The following is a 20,195-nucleotide window of genomic DNA, read 5'->3' as shown; positions in this document are numbered from 1 at the left end:
TAATTTTTTTTACTGTAATACACTGCAATTTGTTGAAACACAAAAGAAACCAAAGAATACAAAATGAAGCTCATATCAGAGTAGTATCAATCAGCTTTTACTTATACAGTGCTTAATCAAACCCAAGCACACATCAGCTGATCAGGGATGATACTTGTGATTTAAAGATCTCTGTAGCTGCTTTTCCTGTTTAAGGGCCTTGTCCACCTTGTTGTCTGACCTGTATCTCTTACAGATCTAAGCACTATTGATAATGTCAGAGTTCTTGGCCAGACAGAAGTCTCTGTCCAGTTGGACTGGAGCAACCCAGCAGCCGAAGTGGATCACTTCAGGCTCACATACACTGACCCAGAAGGACACCAAGAAGTGCTGGACATAGAGAAGAGCCAGGAGGCACGCATCCAACACACAATAATGGGTAAATATTGTAAGAAGTACATGTATATTTGAATTGTTGAATCAGAGCCTTTCTTTTTTTTTCTTTCAAAACTTGCAGATACCGGTGTGTGTGTGTGTGTGTGTGTGTGTGTGTGTGTGTGTGTGTGTGTGTGTGTGTGTGTGTGTGTGTGTGCGTGCGTGCGTGCATGCGTGCGTGTGTGTGTGTGTGTGAAGATTCTTGTACAGCATCAAATGAGACAATGAATCTCTTTGTTTGAACTACTGGGTTTAGGTGTTTCATTTATATTCTGTTAGCCACAGGCCAAACATTGCTTCAATGGAATATCCTTCAAATTCCTATGACAATTGATAATAATTGTTCTCACAAAAGTAATTCCTCTATCTCATAGATCATTTCAGATGTGATTTTGTGCAACAAGTACATAAGAAGAATATTGTGAAGTTTAAAAAAAAAGGTTAAACAGTTAAAGATGTCTTGAAACACGGGTTGTGATATCATACAAATCTTACCTTTAATCCATATAAAAACAAAAAGTTTCTGTAGGAATTCATAAAGTTAGTTGCAAGTGATAAGATTTATATTTTGTAATTTTGTTATGAAGAATTTTTATTTCATCGTTTACTCACCCTAAACCAATGTAGCCGCAAGGGGACACAAGCCAGTGTCTTATTTTGCTGGTCCCAGATAATACAGAGGGTTGCATCAGGAAGGGCATCCGGTGTAAAACATTTGCAAAATCAAACATGCGAATCAAACCTATGACTTCCATACCGGATTGGTCGAGGCCCGGGTTAACAACGACCGCCATCGTTGCTGTTGACCTACAGGGTGCCGGTGGAAATTGGACTACTGTTGTTTGAAGAAGGAGAGGAGGAAAGTGCGTTCGTAGGAAGAGAGAGAAGAGGAACACCAAGAGTAAAGAACTGAGAGTAGGGACGTTGAACGTTGGAACTATGACAGGAAAAGGTAGAGAGTTGGTTGACATTGTGCAGTGGAGGAATGTAGACATACTTTGTGTCCAGGAGACCAGGTGGAAAGGTAGAAAGGCTAGAAGTTAAGGAGCAGGGTTCAAGTTGTCTTATCATGGTGTAGATACGAAAAGAAATGGAGTAGGAGTTATCTTGAAGGAGGAGCTTGGTAGGAATGTACTGGAGGTAAAAAGAGTGTCAGATAGAGTGATGACTCTGAAGCTAGAAATCAAAGGTGTGATGGTCACCGTTGTTAGTGGGTATGCTCCGAAGGTAGGATGTGAGCTAGAGGAGAAGGATTTCTGAATTTCTGGTTGGACTTTGACGAAGTGATGCAGAGCATACCTAGAAGTGAGAGAGTTGTCATTGGAGCAGACTTCAATGGACATTTGGTGCAGGAAACAGAGATGATGAGGAGGTGATGAGAAGGTTTGGTATCCAGGAAAGGAACGCAGAAGGACAGATGATAATTGACTTTGCAAAAAGGATGGAAATGGCTATAGTGAATCCTTTCTTCCAGAAGAGGCAGGGACATACAGTGACCTATAAGAGTGGAGGTAGGAGCACACAGGTAGACCACATCTTGTGTAGACAGTGTAACCTGAAGGAGATCAATGACTGCAAAATAATGGTAGGCGAGAGTGTAGCCAAACAGCATAGGATGGTGGTCTGTAGGATGACAGGTGGTGAGGAACATGAAGAGGACAAAGGCAGGGCAGAGGACGAAATAGTGCAAGCTGAAAAAGGAAGAGTCTTGCATGACTTTTAGGAAGGAGTTAAGACAGGCTCTGGGTGGTCAGCAGGTGCTGCCAGATGATTGGAAAACTACAGCTAATGTGATCAGGGAGACAGGTAGGAGAGTACTTGGTTTGTCATCTGGAAAGAAAGTAGATAAGGAGACTTGGTGTTGGAATGAGGAGGTACAGGAGTGTATACAGAGAAAGAGGTTAGCTAAGAGGAAGTGGGACACTGAGAGGACTGAGGAGAGTAGACAGGAGTACAGGGAGATGCAGCGTAAGGTGAAGGTAGAGGTAGCAAAGGCCAAACAAGGGGCTTATGATGACTTGTATGCTAGGTTGGACAGTAAGGAAGGAGAGACTGATCTATACTGATTGGCAAGACAGTGAGACAGAGATGGGAATGACGTGCAGTAGGTTAGGGTGATTAAGGATAGGGATGGAAGTCTATTGACAGATGCCAGTAGTGTGATGGGAAGATGGAAAGAGTACTTTTAAGAGTTGATGAACGTGGAAAATGGGAGAGAACAAAGACTAGAAGAGGTGGCTGTTGTAGACCGGGAAGTAGCAAAGACTAGTCAGAATGAAGTAAGGAGGGCATTGAAGAGGATGAAGAGTGGAAAGGCAGTCGGTCCTGATGATATACCTGTAGAGGTTTGGAAGTGTCTAGGAGAGGTGGCAGTAGAGTTTCTGACTGGATTGTTCAACAGGATCTTATATAGTGAGAAGATGCTTGAAGAATGGAGAAGTGTGCTGGTGCCCATTTTTAAGAACAAGGGAGATGTGCAGAGTTGTGGCAGCTACAGAGGAATAAAGCTGATGAGCCGTACAATGAAGTCATGGGAAAAAGTAGTGGAAGGTAGAAGCGAAGAAGTGAGCATTAGTGAGCAGCAGTATGGTTTCATGCCAAAAAAGAGTACTAGAGATGCAGTTGTAATACCCGTTCAGATTTTATTGAGTTATGTCATACATAAATACTTCAATAATACATACATATTAACATATGTAGCATATGAAATATGCACATTCACATATGATATACATATTAACATATATTATCAACAATTTACAATTTACATTAGCACTACAGACTACAAACTACAGATAACAGATTACGTTGGTCATCATCCAGCTTTCAAATGTGACGTTCTCTGAGTGGTCTGCTGGGAGGATTGCTAGTTGTACAGCCTGACGGCTGTAGGCAGGAAGGACCTGCGATAGCGTTCCTTCACGCATCTCGGGTGAAGCAAACTATTGCTGAAGGAGCTCTCCAGTGATTGTTGCGTTTCCTGCAGTGGGTGGGAGTGGTTCTTCATCATTGAAGATCTTATAAATGTATTCATTGACAACATTAAAGTAATGAATGTTTTATATGAAAAACAACACGAGGGGTCATATTACTGTTTTATAAACTGGTTGCAGTTTGTTCCATGTTTCTTATTTAAGATTACAGAAAATGTGTCCTTTCTGCAGGTCTGTTTCCAGGAACAGAGTACAAGATCTCAGTTCAAGCTGTCAAAGAAACCTCAGAGGGAAAATCTGTCTTTGTTACTGGTGCAACAGGTTAGTGTCAACTAAATTAATATGTTATAATGTGTTACTCATTGACAATCACGTGAGCAGTTGAGCTCAGAACTAGATGGTATAATCCCTTAGACCGATCAGCACATAATGAGTTGAGGGGGCTGGGGGGTTGAATGCTTCATTGGGGTCTTCAGGTGGGCACCCTCCTTGCTTGGTGTTTCGCTGACACCAAGCAAGGTGGTGTCCTGCAGAAGGTGTTGTTGGTCTGTCGCCTATCTCCCAGGTGTACCCGCCTCTGCTTTCACCCCTGGGTGTTCATTTTTCAGCCCAACTGGGGTCCTTATATCTTTATCCATAGCCATCTACTGCTTCATTTGGCAGTCTCAGACAGCAATTTGATGGCTCTTTGTAAGATTTGTCTTGCACTCCAATTCCTTTAAGGAGTTTGGTTGTGGATGTGACAATGAAGCCTCTACACCCAGCTTCAAACGGAAGCACCTGGGCATGCCAGCTGCGTTGTTCTGCCTCGGCTGCTATTTCCATGTTATTTTGCATTCATATGCTTCACAAACTGTGGCTTCCCAGTCAGTTATACAATGAACACAGATTTCTGGGAGGTTGAACACAAGACAAAGTCTGGCCTGAGGCTTGTTGTACGTATATCAAATCGGAAAACCCAGAAGTAGCAAATTCTTAGGCTACCACAGGAAGGGAATTGCAAAGACTTGCCGACTTATGTTTGTGCTGCATTCATTGAAAATGAATGAATGAATGATTTAATGAATGAATGACACACTTTGAAAATCTATGTTCCATATTGCCTGTTATGAATGGACATTATCAAAAATAATGTTGTCTTAAACAATGCTAATATTCCAATCATGATATAATGAATAGCGTCAACAAGGAGTATGATTATGGGTTAATGACGGCAGGATGAAATTTATGGCCTAATACATTAAGCATACCCTGGAAATGACATAGATTTACATTGACAGCTGGTCCTGACATCCATAACTGAAGAATCGTTCATAAAGGCATACCAGAAACTTATTACCCCCCCCCCTTCATCTTCTTTAATTTCCTTCTGTCTGTCCTTTTCTCAGTTACTTTTGCTCTCATCCACCCTCAGAGGTAATATAGTTCAAAATTAGTGTCAAGGTTGATTGCTCTTTGATTCTTAGACCTTGAGGCCGTCAATTTAATGGTTTTTAGTCATCAGTCTTAGGAAAGAATTTTCACCTCGTCTTTTGTAACTGATCAGGTGCTCAAGGGGCCCCGTCACCGCTAATCTGTTTTCCTGTGTGTCACCTACTCATGCAGTAATTGCACATGTATATTTGAGATAGGGAATGTGTGTCAAATGGCTAATCTACACCATACAGCAGTGGTGTAGATTAGTCCTTCATTTAGGTGGTAAAATGGTTTAGAGATTAGGTACGATAGTCCTCATCAATGCTGACAAGCATTGATGAGGACACACACACACACACACACACACACACACACACACACACACACACACACACACACACACACACACACACACACACACACACACACAAAAACAGTCAAACGCTTTGGCTTACCTGTCCCATGTTTCATCCACACGATGATGGATTTTTTTAAAACGCAACTTTTTTGTTGTGTTTACGCCTTCCGTCCACACGACAATGCAGATGTCTGGAACAAAAAATGCAACTTTTCGAAAACACTGGCTGAGGTGGATTTTTTTTAAAAACGCTGGGTCTGCGTTGTCATGTGGACGGTGTATCTGCAACTTTTAAAAAACGCTGACGTCTTGCCTGCGACAAAAACCTCTGTGACGTCATATTTATGGGCCCGTGTGTTGTGACAACAAAATACGGAGGATTCCTATTGGATAAAATTTGACTCAATACTGCCACCACATGGTTTGGCATGCTTATAGCCGTCTTCGAAAATGCACTAATGCGTTTACGTGTGGACGGAGATTTTTTTGAAAACGCTGTTGTGTGGACGCGAATCGTTTTCGATGTGTTTTTAAAAAGTTGCGTTTTTTAAAAAATCCGACATCTTTGGGATGGGGCCTTTGACTGCGGTAGTTTCACTATTTCTCAATGACTGTCGGGAAACAGCGTACAGTCAACCCTCAGTTTTCCGAACATAATCCGTTCCAGAAGGCTGTTCGAAAAGCGAGCTGTTCAAAATCCGAAACTATTTTTCCCATTATAATTAATGTGAATAATTTTAATCCGTTCAAGTCTAAAAAACAACTTTTTCGATTTTTTTTTTTACCATTTTACACCATAAACCGCACGGTATACTGTTTACCATAAATAAAAATTGGTAGAAATAGACACTGTGTTTTATTTTAATAAAAGATATCCTATTGAACTTTGAACACGAATGTGCTACGGAGGAGGCACTCCGGGCCTTCGAGTTCGCTCGGCTCCTGAGTGAGTCGCGTTCAGGTACGCTCGGCTTTTTTCGGTTTGGTCGAGAGCCGAATTTTGGTCGAGTTCAGAGACGTAAAATTCTCAGATTTTCTGGTCAAACACCGATTTGGTCGAGAACAGAAGCGTTCGAAAACCGAGGTTTGACTATATGTCCTGTCAGTAAACATCTGTTGTCGTTGCCACTGATTTTTGTCCCATTTGCAAACACTATGTTTTAAATTCTTCGCGATGTTTACTGGTCAATAGGATCAGCCAATGGAGTGTTTACATAATGAACAACGGAGTCATGTACGGCTGAGAAAGCAGCTGAATGCTCAGCTCAGAGAAATCAACAGTTATTAACAAGAGAGACAGACACGAGAAAAATAAGAGCGAAATACGTAGTAATGAAGTTACTGACGGAAAAGTTTCAGACTGACGACCGCTCCGACACTGGATCAAAACAAAACACGCATGGGAGGGAGTTGTTTATATGGAAGGCTCAGGAGGGGGGAGGGCTGTGGAGATAGGGAGCTGAGAGCTACACCCCGTTAACAGTGATTTTATCAATATTCAATCAAAGATATTGCGTACCACGGATCACTTTGGTGCAAGACATCTCAAATATAGTGTAGTTAGACATCTGGCAGCTGAATGACATGAATTAAATAAAGCATAATATGGGACCTTTAAGGAAAGTGCATTAAAATATAATTAACTTTTATCATAAATATTATTATTAATTCTGATAATGTTAGGCCAGCAGAGAAGGTCCTGCTGGCCCTGACCGCCCACCACTGAAAAGGAGAAATAGGGATATTTATAGTGATGTATTGAAGTAGTACTAAAATAGTGTCTCAAATGGTCTCAGTGGATATTAATGAAAATTCACTGTATGAATGTAAACTTTCTCTGCAGAGGCCATTGACTCATTTTACTATAAAATGCGCTCTTTAAATTTATTGTTTGTATTAATCTTTTTCTCTTTCTTCCTTCTTAATTTCATCAAGTTATACAGTATATTTATTCATATTCTTAAATCTGTATTGATGTCGTAAATTCAGATTGTCCTCCATTCTGTCTTTCCTGACCTGCCACCTTAAAAAATCTCGGTTTTATTGATGATGCCGTGAATACTGCTGAACATGGTGTTTGTGTTTGCTGTGGCCTTGTAACTCCTATTTAGTATTCATGGCTTGATTTCCTCTTGTGCATCTTGTGTGGCTCCATAAATCATCTTCTCTCATTCTGTGGTATTTTGGATTTATGCTGATGTTGCAGAATATGCAGGATATAGACATCTACATGCAGATATGGGATTCTGTGGGAAATCCCATATGTGCAGAGTTCAATAATTTAATGACAGCTACATTTTGAAAAGATTAAACAAAAAACAGGACCAATGGGATTTGTACTTGAAGCAACTTTATAGTCACTAACCTGCCAAAAGATTATAAGGTGTACAGTGCGCCCTCGTTCTTTGAGGTTAATGCGTTACAGGAACCACACTCGATTAACGATTTCTGAATTCTGACGGATATTTTCCCTTTCCTCAATTTGCAAACTTCCTATATGTTTTCCATTGCAGAAAGGCTGTGGAGCTGTGAGGCTGCAAATGATGAAAGACAGCCTGTTACTGTGCGCCTTGTGGTCACTGCCTTTGCAGAACACGCCAAACATTATGGATAAGCTGTTCTCCAAATGGCTGAAGCCACAGCTCATGTTCTGTAGCTCAGTAGTTGCTGTCACTATGCAGTTAGAACATCTGGTGATCCATCATATACTATTACTTTAGCTCAAATTCAAACCTCCCTCAGAAAGTCGTAGCGGTCAGAAAATTACGTCTACAATGTATCAGACATACAAGACAGCGACCATGCCTTCGATTGAAACCACATGATCTGGAGAGGGTAACAGAATAAGTCCAGAGAGAGTACAGGATAATCAGGCATAGTTAAACACAAGCTCTACAGATGGTGTGAGATCAAAATAGCATTTAAATATATTTTGTAATGAGTGGGAACCAATGAATATTCCTCGATAAAACAATAATATCAGACTTCATACCAAACAAATGAAAAAAAAAAATTGTTATTATAAACCAAGCGCACCCAACGTAATCAAAAATCAAGGTGGTGACATCACAACTTTGTGTTGGCAAATCATGGATTGTGCTGGGTGGGCTTTGCAAAGTCATAGATGAATAGCAGGCAAACTGGAGGAAGAAAGCTCACTATCATGAGATTGGGAAAGGAGCTAACATTAAAGGAAAAGACACCTGTCAAAAGAGCAAGTGGAAAAGAAATTTTAGAGACGTGATAGTTCTGTTAGCTGACTACATGAGCAGAACTGTATGTACTTAATTAAAGACCGTTTTTGACAGATGCCCGAGAAGCGTTTTGGATACTACATCGATTGTCCCATTCCAAACGGAAACCGTAGCTGGACAGAATGTTCGTGTTTGCCAGATAGTTTCACTCAGAATTTGTTGCCATTTTCTGTGTAGTTCCTGCTGCATGGGTTTTCTGCTCAAAAACATGAAAATGTTGGAACAGTTATGACACTCTAAAATTATGTTAACTGGGAAGTTCATGTATAGTTAATGATGGGCAGATGAAGCCCCATGAAGCATTGATGCTTTTCATCCCAATTGGTTCACAGCTTCATGAGGCTTCATTTGCTCTTGAACGACATCTACTAGATGCTAAAATATCAGTTGACATGAGTTTGAAGTTTGTGACATTTTGCAGAAAGCCTGTGAATAAAAATTCCAGCAAAATAAGGAATTATGCAAAACATGTATATTTTAATGATGGCAGTACACTGTGTGTGTGTGTGTGTGTGTGTGTGTGTGTGTGTGTGTGTGTGTGTGTGTGTGTGTGTAATTAATAAATCTATTAATAATTTTCGCAGGGATATTACTTTTGTTTAATTTCAAATGCTTAATATTGTTTTTGTTTTTTTTAAATTTTATATACTGATTATAGGCGGCACGGTGGCGCAGTGGTTAGCTCTGCTGCCTCACAACACAGCGGACCCGGGTTCGAGTCCCGCTCTGTGCGGAGTTCGCATGCTCTCCCCGTGTCTGCGTGGGTTCTCTCCGGGTTCTCCGGCTTCCTCCCACCTCCAAAAGCATGCGCTTCAGGTTGATTGGCCGGTCCCAAATTGACCATAGGAGTGTGTGTGTGTGAATGGTTGTTTGTTTGTTTCTATGTGGCTCCGCGGTACACTGGCGTCGTGCCCGGAGTGTCCCCCGCCTCACGCCCTGAGACTGCCAGGATAGGCACTGGCTACCCCGCAACCTGCGTTAGCGGATTAAGCGGGTTGGAAAATGAATGAATGAATGAATGAATACTGATTATAGTCCCCGCAAATTAGTAGCACACTCTAGTTAGTTCAAATCAAATCATGCATATCCTGTGTGTACAGGCCCTGAACACAAACACACACACACGGGGCCTGTACGCATGCAGAGGAGGTAGAGTGGCTGGCAGCTCAGCTCCAGGTGTTCTTTTTGGGCGTGAGTGGGAACCGCCGATCTTTGAAACATTGGACGACCCGCTCTACTGCGCTCTACCACTGAGCCACTGCCGCCCCCCATGCCACCCCCATACGTGCCGCTTGCGCACATATACAGTATACACAGACACATACACACACACACGCGTCTTTGATGCAGAGCTGTTATACGTCAGAAAATAGCTGGTTTTATCTGTGTCCATTCTGTGTGTACATGTAGACACAGGTCATACTCATTAACGTCACAGTGATTTTCGTTGCACGGAGACGCCCCCTGAATAGAAAAAGTTCCGGTTACAGCGTCCACACGACAACGCATGCCCAGCGTTTTCAAAAAACTTCACCTTGGCCAGTGTTTTCGTCCCGGATATCTGCGTTGTCGTGTGGACGAAAGGGGTAACAGCAACAAAAAGCCTCGCCTTACGCCATATTGTTCACGTGATTCCTTCTGGCAGATGCGCCGTGGTTGGTTGTGCGCTCGATTGACAGATACTGGTTGGAGTTAAACACCATGACAGCATGAGGTTTTCAAGCAAGCTTATTTAAATATATAGGTGTTGCTAGAAGCAACTGCCTTCAATTCAAACTGTTGGACACTTTAAACTTCAATTTTAATTTGGGCTGTTTCACTGTTGTGACTGTTCGAGTGTTTCAGACCCATTCTTTTCATTTACTTCGAATAAACTCCAAGGGTGTCTGTTATCAAAATCTTATCGGGTATGTTTTACAAACAAAAAGTATGACATTTAATGTGCTGAAGAAGGTTTTTGTTGTGCTGAAGTTAATAAAATGCGTGGACAGCAAAGTGTGCCATTTTTATGTTTATTCTAAGAGTCATAAAGCAAAATGTATGACAATCACTTCCAAGCTACTGCAAAGTTACAATACACCCTGACCCATGCTGCTTGAACGTCTGCCTGCTAGGACTCACACAGTTCTGGTGGGAAAGGATTAAGTGTTTTAGTAAAATGTGCTGAGTAACTTTGAGCATCCCACAAAATATATTAAAATAAAGGTTAAGTTTTGTAAAATTAACATGAATGTTAAAACTTGGCAAATGTTTTGATGTTCTATTTATATTTTGATGGATGTGTTATACCAACTGATTCTTTTTATTATTATTATTATTTATAGTCTTCAGTCCAGTGTTTAACCTTGGACCAGCAATTTGATGAATAATCCTCTTCTTGGTCCTGTAAAAGTCTTCATTCTTTTAATGTGCTTAACTGAGTTTTTCCATTTTTAGGCTGAGGTAAAGTGACCTTTAGGTATTTACACGACAGAATAACCCTCATTTTTAGGCATAGGAGGAAACACTTGATCTCAAAAGGAGCTATTATAAATTCCTTTTGTGGTGTAGCTTGTGACAGACTGTCAAGGGAAGCTCCCATGAGGGTGGAAACGTGTCAATAGGGGCAAAGAACAGAGCTGAAGAGATATGCAGTTGCATAGATTCTTTCTTACTCTGGATGTGTTACCAATCACTTTGTCAAATGCAGACTGCACACTGATTGTGACTGAGCAGCGGCCACAGTTAAACAATCAAAAAGGATCTTCTTCTTCCTCCTTTCCTTTTGTCTTTTCCCTTCAGGGGTCGCCACAGCGAATCAGTTGCCTCCATCCAACCCTGTCATCTGCATCCTTTTCTCTCTCACAAAAACTACCTTCATGTCTTCTTTCACTAAATCCATAAACCTCCTCTTTGGTCTTCCTCTAGGCCTCCTGCCGGGCAGTTCAAAACTCAGCATCCTTCTACCAATATATTCACTATCTCTCCTCTGGACATGTCCAAACCATCTCAGTCTGGCCTCTCTGACTTTATCTCCAAAACCTCTAACATGTGCTGTCCCTCTGATGTACTCATTCCTGATCCTATCCTTCCTGGTCACTCCCAAAGAGAACCTCAGCATCTTCATCTCTGCTACCTCCAGCTCTGTCTCCTGTCTTTTCTTCAGTGACACTGTCTCTAGACCAAACAACATCGCTGGTCTCACCACAGTCTTGTACACCTTTCCTTTCATTTTAGCTGAAACTCTTCTATCAAACATCACACATGACACTTTTCTCCACCCGTTCCATCCTGCCTGTACACGCTTCTTCACCTTATGGTTGATTACTCTGATTTATTTCTGTTAAGTATCTCAGTTAACCCGAGCAATAACTAACATCAAATAGCAAAACATTCAATTTAGCGTTCAGTGTTGCCATCAGTAAATGCTTCTGCCTTGCCGCCTTCTGATGACTTTTTGTTATTTTTTTTTCCATTTTATCAGACATTGACATGCCTAATAACCTAATCACCACTGAGGTAACAGAAGACACAGCAAAAGTTTCATGGGATCCAGTCCAGGCAAGAATAGACGGCTACATGTTGAGGTACATCTCTGCAGATGGCACCAGCGCAGACATAGCCATTGGACGGGATAGTACCTCATATAGGCTTGTAGGTTTGAGGCCTGGCATTCTTCACACCATCTACATCTGGGCCTACAAGGGAGACAAAGTCAGCAGAAAGACTTCTACACAAGCCGAAACAGGTAAGTATCATATTCTACCCTGGATCACTAGAGGACTGATTGATATTTTTGGATTTCCGTGTGTGCCCACAACAATTAAAGCTTCTCAGGTGACCTTTATACAGTATAATGACAGACATTTAACAAGACATTTACAGACTGGTGTTGAAAGAGATTTAAAAGCTTTCCACAATAGATATGAGAGATAAACTAAGTTAGACAATGCTTTTGTTTGAAGACAGTATATCAGACTTTTATAACCAAGGATTCACAAAATGATCTGATTCTCAAGTCCCTCAAGTGTTCCCAGGTACTTGTTTTGTTCTTTACTTCGTTTGACTTAATGTGTCTGTTTTTCATAAGCTCCTGCAAGTTGCTGTAACCTCACAAAGTTCTGAAGTACTATGGCCCAATCATTTCCTTTCGAACTTCTCTAAAGTGTTTCAGACATGTTGCTTGTCTTTTTTTTTTTTTAAGTAAAAAGCATCACAGGAGACATTTTTGACTTAGTAACTAACTATCCGCTCTGCCTTACTGCTAACAGGGAATCTTGAGCTCTCTCTGAAAATATTTTAACATAATTAGAATGGACACCTCATTTAAAGGTGGTTTTGTTTATCCTGGTGCTAAATGCCTGAAAGAAGTTTGAGAATTTTGCTTACTTGGCAAAGCAATTTTCTTTTTGTTCCTGTCTATTAATCTTTGTTGTTTTGATGCTTAGCAGCTGAAATGGACCAGATAAACACTTTTGAGTGCTGACTGGGGATCATCCAAATAGCTCTAAAATGCCAGTTGAACACAGGGAAAAATGTTCAGGAATTCAACATGTTCAATGGAAAAGGAGGAAAGAGTTGCCATGTTTGATTTTATTTGATTATTAATATCAACAATAATAACATTTGATATGAATACCATCTCAATCAGCTTGTAGGACTGGCCAGCCTTGCCAGAGGTACTATTTGTATTCTACTGAGAGTCTTTTCGTGCTACCATTGCACTTTTACTATCTATTCTTTGCATTGATAGTTTGCATGTTTTCATTAACATAGTACACAAGAACATCGGCTTTCATGTATGGTAGATGTGATATGAAGTCAAACGGACGAAGTAAAGGTTTTCCTTTAACAGTAAAACACCTGCAGAATGTAGAATATATCCGCTAACCTCTTAAACAACGATTGGAGGTCATATATTCAAGTTAACTAAATGAATTTTTATGTGAGCAGGTATTGTGTTTGCTGACTTCCTTCAGTAGTCTAACCATGAATCCCCACACAGAAATGGATGCTCCTACTAACATCTCGGTCCAAGATGAATCAGAGTCCAGCCTCAGTGTATCCTGGGATCATGCACAGGCAGAAATTGATGGCTATGTCTTGACCTATAGCTCCTCTGAGGGCTCAAGTGAGGAAATCCCAGTTGGGTCAGACAGATCTTCATATATACTAGTTGGCCTAAAGCCTGGAGTCCTCTACACTATCCACATCTGGGCCACCAAGGAGACCAAAGTCAGCAGAAAAATCTCAACACAAGCAGAGACAGGTCACAAAAATACTTTCTGTAAATATCAAAACAAAATTAACTAACCTGCTAATACCAAACTTGGGACTGGTATAAGGTGAATCAAACTCAACTATCTGATGAAATCAGGTTTATGCATTAAGTTGATGGATGAACTATAACTGGGATACTGATCATCTGTAATCTGGAGTTTGCATCAGTAGTGTATTAATATCCTGTACTAATATCTCCATCTAGAATTGGATGCACCTGCTAACCTCTCAGCTCAGGATGTGACCGAATCCAGCTTCAGCCTATCATGGGATCCAGTCCACGCTGAAATAAATGGTTACGTCCTAGCCTACAGCTCATCTGACGGCTTTAGTGAGAAGATTCCATTAGGGCCTGACAGGACCTCCTACATGTTGACTAGTTTGAGGCCCGGGCGTCCCTACACTGTCTACATCTGGGCCATCAAAGGGGACAAAGCCAGCAAGAAGATCTTGACAAATGCTGAGACAGGTCTCAAATTTATTATTTTTATTACATTTCAATACATTATATCCTCAAGCTCACTTTAGTTTGTTATTTTTACAGGATAAATCTCTTGAAAAGCTCAAAAGTAAAATGAGCCTCTCATATGGTAAACTAATCAGAATCAGCCTGTTCAAAGGTTTTTTCTGATGTATTCAACTGTCAGTATATCCACTGTCTTGTCAAATTCTTATGCTGTCACAGCACGCAAAGCGGTCCAGACATCTTTTTCCCCGATAACTTATTCCAATTCTTTCTGAGCAGACCATCCCAGCTCAAAGATGTATTCATACTGAATGAAGTCAGCCAAAAAGAAGGGGAACCTTATGTTTGTGGCGGATTACAAATTGGACTCTGGAAATTGTTTTGGCTCATTGTCTCATCATTAGTGCAATCTGAACTAGAACAAAGGCAGTCAGAGACTGCAATATCCCACGACAACCCTGAATTCAAAATTTTACCCAGACCTACTTTCAGGGTAGGTCAGGGTAAATCAAAGCATATGGTCTTCCACTGGCCTTCTCCCTTGTCTTTCTATCTTATCCGGTTCTTGAGTGTACACGAGTTGAAATTTGACCGTGACCAAGTTTTCTCAAGGTTATCTCATTTTCATCCCCTTTTCGCCCGAGTAATGTGCTTTTTGGTTCATCTCTCTATCTGCAACGGTTGTGAAGATATTTGGTGGACTAATGGACGGACAGATGGACAGACGGACGGACACATGAACACTGACAATTAGAATGTATCCCCTTTGCGGGATGTAAAAAAAGATCTGCCTTACTCCCAATGTTCTGCCTTACTCCACTGTGTATGAAATCAGAATTACCTCAGATCCCTGAGACAGCTGCCTACCTGGTTGAAAAAGATAGGATACCTTTCACCAGAAGGTAACATTGGAAATGCTTTGAAGCAGTCCTTCTCAAGCTTGACAGCCTTCTTCACTCCTGCTGTCACCATGTTCTTGAGGTGTCATGATGATAAGCACTCATCACCTTCTGACCAAAGAACCTTGTAGCTGCCTCCATGATTAATATTTAGAACAGAGTCAGTGTGTGTTTAAATGTATACACACATGCGCGCGCACACACACATACACACACACACACACACACACACACACACACACACACACACACACACACACACACACACACACACACACACACGTGTGTTTGTATATCAATGTATAACATGTATGTATATGCATATATATACATATATATATATATACACATACATACACAGTATATATATGTATATATGTATGCATTACATATATACACTTATTTATCATTTACTTTTCTTGATAACTAGAACAATACATCTTGCAGTTTGCATCAGTAGTTTATTAACCACTAACATGCTCCTTTAGAACTGAATAACCCTGCTAACCTCTTAGTCCAAGATGAAACAGAGTCCAGCTTCAGCCTGTCATGGGATCAAGTCCAGGCAGATATTGATGGCAAAATCCTTGCCCACTGCTCCTCTATGAGCTCAGATGTGGAAATCCCAGTTGGTTCTGACAGCACCTCCAACAAGTTGACTAGCCTGAGCCCTGGGGTCCTCTAGTTTGTGTCTATTTGGGCCACTTTTCTACTGGTCTTATGAGACCTCAGTCAGAGATTACTGAAAAGATTTTTCAGTCTCTTAGGGTTATTTCATGCAGCTCTAGTTCAGGGAAAAATTGAAGATGGAAGATGATGGAGCAGTAAGTTATTATTTTTTTTGCCATTGACAGTACAGCTTACCTTCATAATAGAGTTATGAGATAATACAGCACACTTTGTTATTCACCAGTCAGTTTGTTAGGTAATTATTTTTGTGGCAGACCTTATTATATCAGTACATCCTTTAATTCATTCATTCATTCATTTCCATGTACCGCTGCTGTATCTGCCGTAGCGGGTCACGGGGAGCTGGAGCCTATCCCAGCTGGCATAGGGCGTGAGGCGGGGGACACTCCGGGCACTCAGTGCACCGGGGAGCCACACACAAAGACATACAAACACGCACACACACTCATTCCTATGGGCAATTTTAACCTACAATCATAATAAAACGGTGCATTTTCTATATGCATGCAAAACCAAGAGAATTTGAGAATAATTTATTCATTTTTATAAAATTAAAACTACCAGGAAAGACTGAAATGTAGGCTCTGATAGCAAATATCTCCCACTGGCTCAGCCAGGCTAGCAACAGCAGCAGCACATGGTGAACTTCTTACAACAGGGGTATCTTTTTATGAGCCAGATCATGTGTAAAATCACCTCGCACCTATGAGTCTTCATAGCCCAGTCTTCAATTAGGCAGTGGAGTTTGCCATGATAAACCTGTCTCCTCATAGAAACCATCGGTGGTTATAGAGTCTTCAGATTAGAAATATCACATTTAAAGATCCTATGGGAAACAACTGAATTTTCTGAACCCAGTAATAAGCCCCATTAATATGTCAGTAAATACTGTCTCAAATCAACATCAGCACTTCAGAAACTAATATGTTACAGTATATATTTATATGTTTAAATAAAGATAAACCAGGCAATTGGATGATTCTTTACAATCAAAAGAAGGTAGTTATTTTCTCAGAAGAGGACTCTAAGTTGAGGGAGAGGATGATCTGAACTGATGTTGTATGTTGCAGTGATATATACCACCTCTATTGTCTTTAGCCATGGGTGATTTAGGCTTCCACTGTTACAGCAGGAAATGGGAAATCAGTTAATTGTTTGGTGAACCTCCAAAAAATGTCCAATAGTTGGGGAATAAATGCCTGCTCATCTCCAGAGGAAAATAATGACTGCATGGGGGTGGTTTTTATCTCCAGCGTAATGCTTCAGCTTGAAAGAAAACATGAGTGATATGTTTGTGATGGAAAAACACTTAACTTACACACAAGTATGAGAAAACTGAAGCACAAACAAAAATGTACAGTCAATACAAACACTAAAATGATGATCTAACCAGAATAAAAAAACATTTATTTATTTGAAAGACTTTAATCACCTTTAAAGTCGCCCACAGGTGATTTTTTTCCTCTTTTAACCCAATCCATAGCAGCATTCATAATGAACTGATATTAGAAATGCTGTTTTTGTGCTATTATACAGTACATTCTCATATAAACCCACAGAGATTGATGCCCCTGCAGACTTGAAGGCGACAGACGTAATGCAGAACTCTGCTGTTTTGACATGGATTCCTCCTCTGGCTGACATTGAGGGATACATTATCACCTACAGAGATGAAGATGGCAATATGGAGGTATGTAGCCATGAGGTTTCTGTTGCCTCGACAGGCCAGTTTTCACATCACAGATAATCTGAAACACCACATATAATGCTTCATTGTTTTGTCTTTGTGCTAAAATACACAATCAAATGTAGAAGGTGGGTATGATTAGTTTATTTTCCAAAGTTCACAATTTGTTAATGAAATGATAAGCTATTTGTATTTGCTTTAATTTATCATCAGAGTGCTTCATTAAATTGGAGTGAGAACCAAGTCATATGGAAAACCCATTTGGCCTGCAAACGCTGAAGTATACGATGATCTGAGAAAAGTACATCCTTAGCTATTTGAAACGAACTGAGGCTCCATTACACGTGAATCTTGAACAGGAACTCTGTAGAATGCTGACCTCTTTTGGTCAGAAATAAAATTAATCTACTAAAAGCAATTTTAAGTAGATGGATGAGGTGACTGATATTCCCCTTTTCACCATTTTATTGAGATAATATTATTTATAAGGATCACTGGAGCTAGTTTACTTCTGTTCCTAATTGAAGTTTAAGACTGCTTCAAAAACTTGATTAATGGCTGCATTCTTTCACAACTTCTGTTCAGTGGGATTAAATGTAGATTGATTGATTGATTTATGTGATTATCATTATTTTTGTTTACTAGACAGTTGAAAATCAGCTTGACACTAGTGAGAGAAGCTTTTCATTGTCAGGCCTGAACACTGGGAAGAGATACATTGTCACCATCATGGCCTACAGAGGACAAAAGAGGAGCAAGGTGACCCAGACCATCTTCAAAACAGGTCTGCAATCTTCCTCTGTCGAACCAGATCCAAAGACTGAGTATATGATGCTGTGTCTTTGTTTGTTCTTTGCATCATGTTGCATTATTCCACATCATTAGTGTTAAATAAATGTTAATACTCTTGTCACATCCTTTTCCTCAGTTGGTCTCCTGTACCCCTTTCCAATGGACTGTCTTCAGATCATGAAAAATGGCAATAAGAAGAGTGGTGTCTACACCATCTATATTAACAATGACCTTTCCAGACCTATTGAGGTTTACTGCGACATGGACACTGATGGAGGGGGCTGGCTGGTATGAATTATTGATAAATTGTAGAGATTAAATTATGAAAAACTTCAGAAATATTTTGAAGTTTGTGGACATTGATGAAATGATATATTGTTTTATGATCACCCATAAAAATAGCCAGTTAAGTACATACCAGTAAACTTCACTAATATAAATTATTATATAAACTACTGGGTTCACTGGCTATAGTAACAGAAAAGCCTCTGAACCCAGTTGTATAATCTCTGAAGAAGAGTCATCCTGACTGCGTCCACATAAAAGTCAAGTTTCTGTGTAATATAGCCTTTGACGCTTTTGACCAATCTTTTTTAATCTCTTTCTTTCCCATCTTTATTGAAACGGTCTATTTATTCACCCCTTCATTGATAGTGGCTGACAGTTATTGCTACTGGAATTGTTGTGGCTGGAATAGCTTGTAACGCTTGCATGAAATCTGTCTGTGAAACTGCACTCTGCCTCCAGGTACTCCAACGACGTACCGTTGGCAAGCTGGATTTTCTAAAACGCTGGAGACAGTACATAGCGGGTTTTGGCAACATGACAGAGGAGTTCTGGATCGGTAAGTGCCCTAATGTCCTGTCTGTTCTCTTCAGATATTGAAGCATGCGCTTGTGAAGAGTAATGGAGCATTTCCACTTGCTTTGGCATTTTCTGTCTGAATGTTCCCTCAGGTCTGGAAAAGATATATGAGCTCACCAACACACCTACTCAGTATGAGCTGCGGTTTGACTTGGGCCTGGGCTTGGAGCGAGTTTATGCTGTATATGATGACTTTAAGATTGCACCTATCAAGCAGAAGTTCAAACTCACCATAGGCAAATACAGCGGAACAGCAGGTGGGCCTTTTGCTTCAAAAATCTTTTAAAAAAAAGAACAATACACAAATCTAAGTTTGAGAATTCTACAGGAGAAGCTTATATTTTCTTTCTGACAGTGTGTTCAAATAAGAATCACAGAGAAGAGGAGAGGGCATGGAGGGCAATGAAGGAGACTGTGGTGGGAATAATGGGGTTTCAAGATTTCGGTGGGGTTCTGAGAATGCAAATATGAACCAACAGCAAGTGGTTAGACTTGTTTCAGATTCTTACATCCAGAGGTATAGACAGTACCTATATTGGGAAGGCTGTATTTGAAGAAGGCTGGGTTTTAGAAGGCTTTTAAGCTAGACAGACACAAAAGCACAGCAAGCGGGAAGCTGTGTCTACACATACCACAGTGTGCTGAAACAACATATGCTCTGCCGTGCTATATTCTGCCTTTTATCACCTTTTGCCCATGGAATAAAAACAAGCAGCAGAAGGAAAATATTGAGGGAAAAGGAAAGCCGAATTGCAGACTTTGCTTGCAGTTTTCCACAAATTCAAAAATTGTTAAGTAAGTAAAGTCAGTTTTTATAATTACTTTATCAGGAACCAATATTTGCCCCTAGATATTATACAGCATAAGATGGTGTCTAGCTTAACAGAAACAAAAAGAAAGGAAATAGATCCAAGCAGAGACTTTAGTTGTTTGGGGTGACTGAGGCTCAATAGGTAAAAGCGTTATCCAGGTGCTGGAAGGTCAGTGGCTTGAACCCAAATTCCCTCAGTCTATTTTCTGATGCATCCTTGAGCACAATACTTAATCTCAGCAACCCCCCTCCCCCCTCATTCCCCCCAGAGACCATAAAGGCTACTCACTGCTTCTCAGGGATGGGTCAGATTCAGAAAACAGATTTCATTACCTTGCACTGTGTGCATTTG

The 20,195-nt window shown here is 40.5% G+C and overlaps 1 protein-coding gene across 1 annotated transcript in view; it reads left to right on the top strand.

Annotated features, from left to right (window-relative positions):
• Positions 1 to 20,195, top strand: part of tnn (tenascin N) — a 44,871-nt gene that overhangs the window by 20,543 nt on the left and 4,133 nt on the right. Inside the window, exons 7-17 of the mRNA XM_068340972.1 lie at positions 236 to 418; positions 3,579 to 3,668; positions 11,839 to 12,102; positions 13,360 to 13,623; positions 13,840 to 14,103; positions 15,488 to 15,683; positions 17,226 to 17,379; positions 18,022 to 18,160; positions 18,305 to 18,456; positions 18,916 to 19,012; positions 19,125 to 19,289. Of these exons, the coding sequence (XP_068197073.1) occupies positions 236 to 418; positions 3,579 to 3,668; positions 11,839 to 12,102; positions 13,360 to 13,623; positions 13,840 to 14,103; positions 15,488 to 15,683; positions 17,226 to 17,379; positions 18,022 to 18,160; positions 18,305 to 18,456; positions 18,916 to 19,012; positions 19,125 to 19,289 (1,968 nt within the window). The remainder of the gene's footprint in view (positions 1 to 235; positions 419 to 3,578; positions 3,669 to 11,838; positions 12,103 to 13,359; positions 13,624 to 13,839; positions 14,104 to 15,487; positions 15,684 to 17,225; positions 17,380 to 18,021; positions 18,161 to 18,304; positions 18,457 to 18,915; positions 19,013 to 19,124; positions 19,290 to 20,195) is intronic.

The sequence above is a fragment of the Antennarius striatus genome, chromosome 18 (genome assembly GCF_040054535.1).
Source record: "Antennarius striatus isolate MH-2024 chromosome 18, ASM4005453v1, whole genome shotgun sequence".
Taxonomy (NCBI): Eukaryota; Metazoa; Chordata; class Actinopteri; order Lophiiformes; family Antennariidae; genus Antennarius; species Antennarius striatus.
The sequence above is the reverse complement of the archived record's forward strand: the minus strand, read 5'-3'. Positions and strand labels throughout refer to the sequence as shown.